The sequence below is a fragment of the Dipodomys ordii genome, unplaced genomic scaffold, assembly GCF_000151885.1.
Source record: "Dipodomys ordii isolate 6190 unplaced genomic scaffold, Dord_2.0 Scaffold48, whole genome shotgun sequence".
Taxonomy (NCBI): domain Eukaryota; kingdom Metazoa; phylum Chordata; class Mammalia; order Rodentia; family Heteromyidae; genus Dipodomys; species Dipodomys ordii.
Genome location: NW_012267264.1, coordinates 3635460 through 3648862, shown reverse-complemented (window position 1 = coordinate 3648862; position 13403 = coordinate 3635460). Strand labels below are relative to the sequence as shown.

The window sequence follows — 13403 nt, the reverse complement described above, 5'->3', positions numbered from 1 at the left end:
AATGCTGTACAGAAAGAGGATTTCTTCAACAACGCAGACTGCTACATACTCTTATCAATTCTGAAGTATATATTCCTCTTAAGAACAGAAAGCATAGTTTTACTGGTGGTGTCTTCTATTCTTAATGATGCATAGTGTCTCTAAGAATGAGGAGGGGAGCATTGGGAGCTCGGGAAAGTGAGAGAAAATGAGGGAGCGGGTAAAAATGTTCAACAAGAAATGTACTCACTACCTTACATATGTTACTGTAACCCCTCTGTATATCACCTTGACAATAAAATTAAATTAAAAAAAGAAATTATGAAGTTACATATATGAGATATGTAACAATGTATAATTTTGTTGAACTGAGTTAAACTGAAGCAAAGCATGTATGCTCTGTCAAAAACAAACTAAAGTCATGGATTTTAATGTGCCCTTCAGGTGTTTGTTGCTTAAAGTTTTACATTATCATAGATTGTACTTTTAAAATTTACCCAGGAATATAGATCAAAACATTACATAGCTCTGATATCAAATTGTATAATTTCTTCTCTTATCCTTTTTTTCATGGGTAAGGAGAGTATAAAAGGCATGAGGTCTGGCTGGGTGCTGATGGCTCACACTGAAATCCTACCTACTGAGGAGGCTAAGATCTGAGCCAGGCTGGGTAGAAAAGTGCATTAGACTTTCTTATTAAATTAAATTTTATCTAATTTTATTGTAAAGGCGATGTACAGAGGGGTTACAATTACATAAGTAAGATAATGAGTACATTGCTTGTCAAACAGTTATCTCCAATTAACCACCAAAAAGCTGGAAGTTGAACTATATCTTAAGTGTTAGAGTGTCAACCTTGACCAAAAAAGCTAAGGGATAGCACTCAGGCCCAATATTCAAGCCACAGTACAGGCACAGGCACACACATATAGGTATGCACATGTACATGCACATAGACACACAAATGAAATATGACATCTGATGCTTGCTATTTTAATAATTTTTTTTCATTTTTTGCAATACTGAAATTTGTACTCAGTGTTTTATGCTATCTAGACAGGACTTTTACCACTAAATTTTAAGTGTTCAATAAAATGTGTTACATTACAATAGATGTAATAGGTCTCTAATTTTTTTTTTAATCTTGAATAACTGGAAGTTTCTATCCACTTAACTACAACTTTCTTGTTACTCTTCCCATGGCTCCTGGAAACTACCTTTTTTTTTTTTCTTCTTCTTCTTCTGGGACTATTTACTTTAGATACCTAATATAAATGTCTAAAACCTGGGACTGGTTTTTCTTCAGTTAGCAATACTGCAGTGAAGATTCAGTCACGTTGCCTCATGATACGATTCACTTCTTTTACAACCTGAACAGAATTGAACTCCATGTATATGCCCCCTGCCTTCCCTTTTATTTAATGTATCCCTTCCTTCATGGGCATTTAAACTGCTTCCATAAGCTATCTATGGTGAATAATGTTACAGTAAACATGGGAGTACAAATATTTCTTCGTGATCCCAATTTCATTCTGTTTGATAAATATGTAAAAGTTGAACTGATGGATCAGAAGTAGGAAAACCAAATATGCTTTCTATAGTAGCTGTGCCATTTCATAGTTCAACAACAGTGCATAAAGGTTCCAATTTTTTCCACATCCTTACCAATACTGACCCTGGAAATGACACCAAAATCTGAGGCTGCCAAGTAACAATAAATAATAGTAGAAATAAGTGGAGGAACTAGGTCAAACCAAAAAGCTTCTATCAAGTTAAAAAAAAATGAATCAACAGTGAAAAACAAAACCTAACTATGGAATGGTTTTAACATTCAATTGAATTCAGCTTACAGATATATTTTTGAAGGTTTCTATATTTACATTCAGACAGCTTTCAATTTTGTAGTCTTTTATTTTGGTATCAGGTTAATGCTGGAATCATAAAATGAGATTGGAAGAGTTCCCTACTTTTCAATGTTTTGGAAGAATTTGAGAAGGACTGGCATTAATTCTTCTTTAAATATTTGGCAGAATGCTTCAGTGAAGCCATCTGGTCTTGGGCTTTTCTCTCTTTTAGGGTGCTTTTGATTACTGATTTAATCTCGCTATTAGTTCTAGGTCTATTCATCTTTTTTCTTTCTTCAGGAATTAGGATAGGTAGTTTTTAAGAAAATCATTGTTATGTTTCAGTAGCAAAAGTTGTTAATTTGCTACTTTCACTTCTGATTTTCAGTCTCTTTTTTCTTAAACTAGGTAAAAATTTGTCAATTTTTCTCCTCCCAAGCTTTTACTATTCTTTTTATTTCTACTCTTCATTATTAGTATTTCCTTTTCTACTTCTTTTTTGAGTATATATTTTTACTTCCTTGGATGTAAGTTGTTCATTCACAATCTTCATATACCAATATTATAGGAATTTAATGTCTGAATTTCTTTAAATATATACTTTTCTCAAAGAATTTTGTAAGTTCTCATGCTTTCATAGTGCTCTTTAGCACCCTTCTTTACAATTTATTCTTAAAGTAGATGACAAAATCTAAAGACCATTGATTGTTTTACATTAACATACCAAAGAATATGTATCAGAGTTGTTTGGCAATTAGCAATCAGAACTGGGCTTCTGTTCTAAAACTTAGAATACTGAAAGAGCTGTGTTCCTGAAACCAACACTGAAATTACATCAAAACATCACATATTTTACTACTTACCAGTTCCTTTGCTTAGATATGGAGGCTTAAAGAATTTCACTACACCATAGACATTGACAACTGTACCACCCTTAAGTTGATTCAGTGGTGTATAAATATACTTTGTTGCTGGAACCTAAAAAAAGGAAAGACAGAATTACATAATTAAGTATTCACAATTTTAGAATCATGAGCATATTTGTTAACTAATATTTATAAAACTGTATTTTATCCTTTTAAGTGTTTAAAAATGTAAGCTGAAAAAAAGAAATACACAGGTTATAAAGTTAGAATATAAACTACTATTTTGAAGAAAAACTTCCATTTAAAAATGGTCCAATTGGCCAGGTACCGGTGGCTCATGCCTGTAATCCTAGCTACTCAGGAGGCTGAGATCTGAGGATCGTGGTTCAAAGCCAGCCCAGGCAACAAAGTCTGGAAGATTCTTATCTCCAGTAAACCACCAAAAAAACAGAAGTGGTGCTGTGGCTCAAGTGGTAGAGCGCTCGCTTTGAGCTGAAGAGCTGAGGGACAGCGAGCAGGCCCAGAGTTCAAACCCCATGACCAACAACAACAACAAAAGAGGTCTAATTGGCACACTAGACTATTCATGCATAATTAACTTATAATTTAATTGAAACATTATAATTCTACAATAAGAAAGCAGAGAATAATATATTAAAGTACCAGTAGCTAATATATAAATCGAAGAAATATCACAAAATAAAAAATACTTATAAAATATATATATCTTCAATAATAGAAATGTAAGGACAGACTTTACAAAAAGGAAATGATTGAAGTATAAATGAAGACATTTCAGGATATCTAAAAGGGCAAAAAAAAATATTGGTGCTGCCAATATTCTAATGGATTGCTGTAAGTATACAAAGTTTTTCTGTATTCTACTAAAGAGACTTTTAGTAATTAAACTATTATAGTTGTCTTCAAATAAGTACTTCTATAACTCCCAAAGTAGTTATAAACAACTGTGCATAAATGTAGAAAAAAAGCAGTTTGCAAGGATTCATCATCATAGTACTAGCAATATTAAATCATTGGCAGCAACATCAAACCCACACACTCCAATTTGAAATATGATTATTCATCATACTGAATGTTAATTTTTTTAAAATTCAAATAAAAATGAATTCCCTTTTTAAGGGAGGCTAATTTCTTAAATCATACACACAAAAAATGAGGTCCTAAAAGTCTAATCAGGCTTTAAAAGAAAGCTGTAGCTCATCAGTGATAAAGGAAAAATATTATGCTTAAAAGAGAAAAGAAATGTACCTCAGCTGACAAGATGACAGAACCCAGTACTCTATGTGAACAAGTATCTCACTAATAACAGAAAAAAAAAAATGGGAAGGCTAGCATAGCTCATGGAGGCTCATAATCATGATCTTCCAAGTAACTGGCGTTGCTAACATAGGACAAAAAAAACTGTTAGTTATTAATGTATCTTTCCATGGAAACCATCAACTGTTCTGTACACAGCAGGTAAAGTTACAGCTTTCACTATATATTAATAAATTGACATTTCAGTTTCTTAGTCTCTTACAACTTTTGTCAATGGACTTGCAAGAGAACATGTATTTGGGAACATGGTCAATAAACTTATATAATAATTTCAAAAGCCCTATCTGCCTAATCATTCTTTTTCCATGCTAATAATTAGAGTATGATTCCATAAGAATGACTAGAAGATTTGACTGCCCCATTAATAAGTGGGCTAAAGACTTTTCTGAAGAGGAAATAGAATGGCCAATAGACACATGAATGCTCAACTTCTCTAGTCATAAAAGAAATGCAAATCAAAACAACATTGAGATTCTACCTCACCCCAGTTAGAATGGCTATGATCAAGAACTCTAGTAACAACAGATGCTGGAGGGGATGTGGCCAGAAAGGAGCCCTACTGCACCGTTGGTGGGAGTGTAAACTTGTTCAACCACTCAGGAAAGCAGTATGGAGGTTCCTCAAAAGACTCCACATAGAGTTCCCCTATGACCCAGCAATCCCAATTTTTGGCATTTACCCAATCACAAACAAGGCCATACTAAAGCTACCAGCACAAGTACCAGTCCAACTATGTTTATTGCAGCATTATTCACCATAGCTAAGATATGGAACCAAGCCAGATGCCCCTCAGTAGATGAATGCAGCAAGAAAATGTGATACACACACACACACACACACCCATGGAATTCTATGCCTCCATCTCACACACACACACACACACACACACACCCCCATGGAATTCTATGCCTCCATCAAAATGAATGACAAGCCAGATGCCCCTCAGTAGATGAATGCAGCAAGAAAATGTGATACACACACACACACACACACACACACACACACACACACACACACACACACACACCCATGGAATTCTATGCCTCCATCAAAATGAATGACTCCACCCCAATGGAAAGACTTGGAAAAAATTATATTAAGTAAGCCACACCCAAAGAATATCGGTCCCATGGTTTCTCTTATTTGCAATAATTAGTATATGTCTAGGATAATCTTATCAGATGAGGAGAAAAGCTCAAAAGCTATGTACATATGACCATATAAGTTGATGTTAAGCAAAATGAAACCCAAGATATGGACACAAGAGATTTTTCTTTGTTGTTGTTTTTAATATAGTATGTGATTTTTTGTTTTGTTTTGTTTCTTTTGTACGTTCTTCCTCCTATGGTTTATCCCTGTTGTCACTGTATTTGATTTTGGCACCTTGCATCTTGTACATACATTTATCTAATTTGGGGAGGGAAAGGGGAATAACAAAATGCTGAAACAAGAACACAGAATAGGGGCTGGGAAGGTGGCTCAGTGGTAGAGTGCTTGCCTCGCATGAATGAGACCCTGGGTTCGATTCCTCAGCATCACATAAGCAGAAAAAAGCCAGAAGTAGTGCTATGGCTCAAGTGGTAGAGCGCTAGCCTTGAGCTGAGGGACAGTGCCCAGGCCCAGAGTTCAAGCCCCACGACCGACAAAAAGAAAAAAAAAAGAACACAGGATGACTCATTGCAACAATGATACTCACAAAACACTATGTTGGAAATGAACTTCACAACTTTGGGGCAGTGGGGGAGGGGGGAGAAGTGAGGGATGTGGAGGAGGAAGGGATAGCAGGAGAAAAACAAAAGAAGGGTAACAATGCTCCACAAGAAAGGTACTAATTACCTTGATGATATAACTATAACCCCCTCTGTACAGCATCATTACAAAATAAAATTAAATTTTAAAAAAAAACAACCAATGACTAGAAGAGATACCCAAATCACTTTGAACTTAAAGGACAAATGTGTGCTGGGTAAACATATAGTCGTAGTACCTAAGTAGAAGGATGACCAAGCTCTTTCTGAAAGTGATACATTCAAGTATGTATGGACAAAAAGCACAAAGAGAACAGCACTTGCAAGAGATTGTAAATGACATTACGTATCAGGATTCAGACAGCAAATATTTTAGCAAGGCTGATACAAAAGTTCTATGTCTAACATCTATGATAATAGGCATATATTTACAAGATCTTACCAAGTCCTAGGTAAAAAGGCATCTTCAGATGGCAATGCCTGTTGATGTATATCTTTGTTCTATAAATAATCCCCAAAGATCTAGACTATCAGTGTCAACTATAAAAGCTCCTGTGACAAAGATATGTCCTATAACAATAGTACAATAAAGAATATAAATGTGACTAGCATTTTTTATGAACTAAATTTTAGTGCTTTTACTTTTATTATTTTGATGGTACTGGGGTTTGTAAGAACTTAGGGTCTTGTGCTTGTGAAGCAGGTGCTCTACCACCGAGCCATACCATTAGATCTTTAGGCTTTCATTGAATTTTGAATAGAGCCTTCCTTTTCTCAGGGTGGCCTGGAACCTGATACTCCTATTTATGCTTCATAAATAGGATGACAGGAATGTACCACCATAGTTAGTTAGCATTTTCTCAAGGCTAGCCTTAAACTGATCTCAGTTTAAGATCCAAATCTCGGCCTCTGAGATAGCTAGAAATATAGATAGGAGCCACCACTCCTAGCTCTGAATTTTAAATAGCAAAAAGTGCATGTGAACAGTTGCTACAGACTAAGCATAGATGAAAATATTCTGTAAACAACTAAAAGATTCATGAGAAAATGATGGGCTTATAATAAGCTAAAGATAATCTGATATTTTCAAAAATATTTAGTAAATAGCTTCATTTTGCATGTTCTAATACCTTACAAGCCAGACCATTATTAACTCAGTCAAGAAAATCTGACCATTGGGAAATGGGAGGAAGTTCAATGATAGAGTATTGCCTAGCATACACAAGGTCCTGGGCTCTAGCCCCAGAACTATAAGAAAGTAGTAGTGGCAACAATAGTAGGTAAAAGAGGAGGAGGAGTAATAATAAAATCTAGAAAGTTTTATTATAGAGATAACTGTAGAGAAATTTGTAAATAAAACTGAGAAGTTAAATTGTAGAGATCAAGCACAACAATCATAAACCTAAGACATCTATCTGTATATATTCTCTCTCCCTCCCTCTCTTTTTTTCTTTCTCTCTCCCCTCCTTTTTCAGTGCTTAACCTTTTCCAGAGCTTAAACAAATAGAAGAACAGGCCATAAAAACAGAGAGATGACTTAAATAAAGTGGTCTTAAGTCCCTTCAAGGAGTTGAGTGCTAAAGCATACTCTCAGAAAGTCCTCAAAAGTGATAATAAGATAAAGACTGCTCTAAGCAGAGAAAGCAATTTCGGTAAGTTTGAAAACTCCACATGTACATGGCTAGAATACAATGATTGTATCTAATTAATGAGTAGGTTGGACAGGAATATATAGGCTGGTTTAACATAAGATTGTCTGTCTTATGTATTGAAAGCAAATAAGCCAATCAAATATACTTATATCTTCAAGACTGAACAAGAACAAATGATTGTCCTTCATTGCATGAAAACAACAGGCTTTGCCATTACTATAAAACAAAATAGTCTCATTTTCTAAATTCTAAAAATGCACCTTTGGCTTGAAAATATTAGTCCATTCTTAAGAAAATTTTAAAAAATTAAGAAAACTATACATGATATTCTTTTCCTTGTGTGTGTGTGTGTGTGTGTGTGTGTGTGTGTGTGTGTGTGTGAGATGGTACTGAGCTTCAGCTCAGGGCTTGGGCTCTCATGGATTTCTCCCTCAAGACTGCTGCTCTACCATTTGAGCCACATCTCTACTTCTGGCTTTTTGATGGTTAATTGAAGATGAGAGTCTAACGGATTGTCTCCCTGGGCTGACTTCAAACCATAATTATAGGTGTAAAGATTGATGCCCAGCCCCAGGGTTTTGGTATCAACTGAACAGAGATGACTCATACTTAATTCAAAATATGAAAACACAAAATAAGTACCTTAGAGTCAGGAAAATAATGTCCAACATTATCTGTACATCATTTATATAATTCAGAGTATCTGGCTACTTTTGTCAAGTTCAGAAACTTTTATTTCTACCTTATTTATTGGTTCACAGGTATATCAGTATTTGAAGTTGATCAGTCTGTAGAAATATTAGGGAATAATAATATCCAGGGCCAACTGACATTTAATAAAGTACCTCAACTTTTTTTTGTTGTTGTTGTTGGTAGCGGGGCTTTAATTCTGGGCCTGGGTGCTGTGTCTCAGCTCTTCAGCTCAAGACTAGGGCTCTACCACTTGAGCCACAGCACCATTTCCGGTAGTGGTTTATTGTAGATAAGAGTCTCACGGACTTTTCCTGCCCCTGCTGGCTTTGAACTGTGATCCTCAAGTCTCAGCCATCTGAGTAGCTAGGATTACAGGAGTGAGCCACCAGCGCCCAGCAGTACTTCAACTCTTTTATTGTCTACTTTCTAAAAAAAAAATTTTACTTATACTATTATTCAAGTTTGAAAATCTCTCATAGTCATTATCAAATAGACATCTGTTTGTCCATTAGAAACTAAAGATTTAAACACAGAGTCAGGCATAAACATCATAGAAAACTTTATGAATATATTACTTTCTTTCAGTTTCATCTACCTACTAGTAGCCTAATTATAAAAACGTTAGCGATGTAATTGTAACTCTTCTGTATGGTATTTTCACACAAAAAAGTTAATGTTCCTATTGCTAAGGCAAAATTTTATAGGACAGTGAAAAAAATAGTTAAAAGTAACAAGCTAGAAAGCAATATGTATCACAAGTATAAAGAACAAGAAATCAATATGGAAGATCCCTAAAAAACTAAAGATAGAGCTAGCATCTGATCTTGCCATACCATTCTTGGGCACACATCTGAAGGAATGTTGTATCAGCCTACAATCAACATTCAGGTGCACCCAGGTTGATAGCAGTGTTACTTTCAGTACACAAGATAAGAAATCAGCCTAAGTGCACATCAAGTGATTAATGAGTAAAATTTTTTTTAAAGTGTGAAAATATCAAGTAGATAAAAGAATGAAGCATTTTCATTCAGAAAGAATAAAATTACACCACTTGCAGGAAAACGGACAGAACTAGAAATCATCATGTTAAGCAAAATAAGTCAGAAAAACACATGCTTTCTCTCTCTCTCTCCCTTTCTTTCTCTCTCTTTCTCATATGGAATACAGTTCTTAAAAAACACAGGAAAAAATGTAAAACAGGTTTTACTTGGGGTTGAAGACCAGCAGGAAAAGGAAAATAAAAGGAGAGTGTATTGCCAGCCTTTTCCCAGGAGTAGGCCTCTTAGAAGCCCTATTCTCCGAGGTAGACTTTGGTGAAGTCCCAAAACTTGGAGATAGGTTTCTGTAAAGCCCCATTCTCTGAGGTAGACTTCGGTGAAGTCCCAAAACTCAGAGATAGGTCTCTGAAGCCCCTATCATGGTCTGATAGATGGTTTCCCATGCTAAGCAGACTCTACTGGGGTCATTTGAAAAAAAAAAAAAAAGGGGCAAATGCCACGCTGACCCCAGTGGAGTCTGCTTAGCATGGGAAACCATCTATCAGACCATGATAGGGGCTTCAGAGACCTATCTCTGAGTTGTGGGACTTCACCGAAGTCTACCTCAGAGAATGGGGCTTTACAGAAACCTATCTCCAAGTTTTGGGACTTCACCGAAGTCTACCTCAGAGAATAGGGCTTCTAAGAGGCCTACTCCTGGGAAAAGGCTGGCAAAACCCCTGGAAAAGATGTGTTTCTGCCTATCTTTTCCTCATAAGAGTGCCTATTAATCTTTTACTGTTTCTACTGCTCTTTGTACTTGCTCATTGTCAACGTTTCCCTATACAAAGCTCTTTCTTAAGAGTGTTGACGACTCCAATATCTGATGAGTGTCTTAAAAATATGACTAACTCACCAGAGTTATGTGCTACCCTGAAACCTCTCTTATGGAGGCTAGTAGACAAGCCATAAGCAAATATAAAAGTATTGGGGGTTTCACCAAGTCATGTCAGCAGAAGGAATTGTTTGTAAGAAACTTACAAGAAGCTGTAGGGCAACTAGAACAGAAGGAATGTATGGCAATTGCTGAGATAACTACTTAGGAGAAAAAACTTCCTACTACTCTCTCATTTACTAAGAGACTTGCTAGATCTAAGTCTCCTTGGTGCTTATTATTAAAGAAGGAACAGGAAGGAAAAATCCTATGGGACAATTAAGGCCTCTATAAAAATAAGGTAATGGTTAAATGGTGACAAACCCATTATATTTCTTAGAGATAAGCCGGAAACAAGTGCCTTTCAGGCGACCAGCTGTTGACCACCCAAGAATGAAGCGCTGCAGCAAGATTGTGTAAACTTTTGCCCTTTCAGGCGACCAGTTGGTGACCATCCAAGAACGAAGCCTTGCAGCAATATTGTGTAACCTTTTACCCTTTCTTATGGAGACTTTTTGCTATAAAAGTTTGTTATCCTCTGCATTAAATCGCACTCAGCATCCACTCCTAATGTGTGTGAGTTGTCTGTTTGCCATCTCCCCATCCTATTCCAGGTTCCTCCCCTAGGTGTCCTCCGTCGTCCCGACAGAACCCGGTCCGCGGCAGTGTATGAGATATGAATATGGTGGAAGTGGTCTATCTACGTATATGAAATTAGAACCGTGAAATCTGCTGAACTCTTCTGATACATAGAGGACACAGGCTTGAGAGGGTATGCACTAGGTATACCTGGAAACATCACATCAAAACCCTGAGTACATCTAATACATGCTGATAAAGAAATGGGAAAGAATTTCTTTACTTAAAACTACATACTTTGTCAAAGTACAGTTCACCTCATAATAACTGGTTTAATTATAAGCTAATAAAAACAAAAGGAATGATTTTGCCTACAGTTTAAAAGTCATCAAATTTCAATGCTTTATATAGTATATACATTTTTATTTTAATTTGTGTATTCACAGCTTAAGCAAAACATCAGTAAGTTCTTCAGACAGTGGAATAATCAGGTGAAAATTATTAGACAAGTAAATATAATACTATCAGACATATAAAAAAGTGAATTATATTTTCCCATTGAATTGTTACTATTTCAAATATAGACTATAAAGCAGACTAATTTAAAATATAATCTAAAGCAGGTCAGAATATAGAGTGGGTATATGTGTATGTGTGTCTAAGTACATTCTAAATTAAGTGAAATATCTTACCAAAGACATCGATTCTGTGTGACAACCTCTTATAGACTTAGGATAAACCTAAAAAAAAAAAAAAAGAAAAAGATGAAATCTACTTCCACTGTGAATAATAAAGACATATGCCTGATAAAACCCACCAAATTTCAATCTTTTACACTTAAAATATTCAACTTGACTCAGAAAATGGTGCTCCAAAATATACTTGTTTGAATTTTGAACTGATATCTAGCATGTAGCAAACGGAAAAAAATGTTCTATTTGTTTTGTGTTTCCTGCTAGTATTAGTACTAATGCTTAAGCAACTGGCTTTGAGCACTTCTCATTCAGAAATGGCACAAATCACTACAGCCACATCTCCAGTTTAGCATTTTGCTGGTTAACTAAACATTTCCAGAAATTCTATGTCTATCATATGTCTTCCTAATTTAGTTCACTAACATGACTATGAGCAGAGAAAAAAATACATACTTACGTAAACAGATGAACTGAGGTCTTCCAATATTTTTACATACATGCAATGTTTAGCATTTTTATTTGTTGATGAAGATGCTGACAATACAGTAAATCCAGTCACTGCAATGGTGTCCTACATATGAAAAATTTTTACTGAATCTTTGAATCTATAGTTTTAAGTATCATATAAAGCCTATTTACATTACATATAAATGGGAGATACTGTACAAAATGGTTTCTGTATAAAATCTAAAATGCTTTAATGCTTACTGAATATACAATTTAGATGACTACTCCTCTATAATCCTTCAACATCTATTGCCACAATTGGACACAGATAAATGAAATACTCACTACATGGACCATGAAAACACTAAATCACTTACTATTTATTAGGACTTCTGAGTTCATCTAAGTAAGCTACATGAAAAAGCATAATGAGATCATAATCTCTCAGTAATCAAATGGAATTTAAATGATAGCAAATCTCAAAATTCAGACATACTGAGAAAGCAATGTCACCAAGTAAAAGCTACTATTATTTTTTAATGGCTTATAGGTTTTCTCTTTTTCTTCTCAGGCTTCTGTTCTAATATTTCACATTTCACAGTGACATTTATTAACATTTATTATGTTCCAGTATACAGTCTGTGCTACTGAACAGATTTAGTCTGGGCCACTATACAGATTTTCTGTTTTATTTTTTAGAATCTTTCCTTTATAAAGACTGTCATGTAAGGTCTTTTTGGTATAGTTGTGTTTTGAACTTCTCTATCCAACAGCAAGGAGAGTAAAACTATAGCTCAAGAAAAATTTTAAATATTGTATCTAAAATTACTATAGTTATCATCCTAAAATAAGTGGTCGTCTGGTAAGAAGGTGTTTGTGCCAGGCAGTTGTGGCTCATACCTGTAATCCTAGCTACTAAGGAGGCTGAGATACAAGGATCATGATTCAAGGATCACAAGGCAGGAAATTCTGAGACTCCAATAAACAACTCAGAAAACCAGAAGTAGCGCTGTGGCTCAAGTGGTAGAGCGCTAGCCTTGAGCTGAATAGCTGAGGGACAGCACCCAGGTCCAGAGTTCAGGCCCCAAGACCACCAAAAAAAAAAAAAAAGGTGTTTGTTTTGGTTTGTTTTCTAGCCGTACCAAGGTTAAACATGAGGCTTCAGACCTGCTAGGCTAGCACTCTATACTTGACCCATACCTCCAGTCGGGCTTTTTACTAGTTATTTTGAAGCTGGACTCAGGACTTGGTTGCCCTTGCTGGCTTTGACTGAATGCCTTCAGACCTCAGCTTCCTGAGTAGCTAGGATTACCTAGCTGAAGTTGTCTAGCTGAAGTGATGAAAATTTAGGACATGAAATGTATAGCAAGCTTATAGCGCTTAACTTCCTCAAAGACTAAAGAAATATTTTGAGTTTATACTATTGACTTAATAAACAGACTTGCATAAAGAAAAATACTACTACACTGATTATCTTTTCCTCTGTTAAATATGAACATTAGGAAAAATAACTGATAATACCACTTCTTCATCAAAGACCAAAAAAAAGTGAAATTTAACTTTGGCATTGTATCTATAAAATTTTTGTGCATGAAATAGACACTCTTAACAGTTTCATTGTGAAACAAAAGAGACCTCTGACTTGTAAAGA

The 13403-nt window shown here is 35.4% G+C and overlaps 1 protein-coding gene across 6 annotated transcripts in view; it reads right to left on the bottom strand.

Moving 5' to 3' along the window:
• The window catches only part of Pot1 (protection of telomeres 1), a 54751-nt gene that overhangs the window by 29703 nt on the left and 11645 nt on the right, over positions 1 to 13403 (bottom strand). For 4 of the 6 annotated variants that reach the window (XM_013020041.1, XM_013020045.1, XM_013020044.1 and 1 more), the window contains 3 exons: positions 11763 to 11875; positions 11303 to 11350; positions 2687 to 2801 (listed from right to left, as the gene is read on the bottom strand). In XM_013020041.1, the coding sequence (XP_012875495.1) occupies positions 2687 to 2801; positions 11303 to 11350; positions 11763 to 11804 (205 nt within the window). In that variant the 5' untranslated portion in view covers positions 11805 to 11875. Of the gene's footprint in view, positions 1 to 2686; positions 2802 to 11302; positions 11351 to 11758; positions 11876 to 13403 lie in introns of those variants that run through there. The other 2 variants (XM_013020046.1, XM_013020047.1) reach the window with 2 other exon arrangements.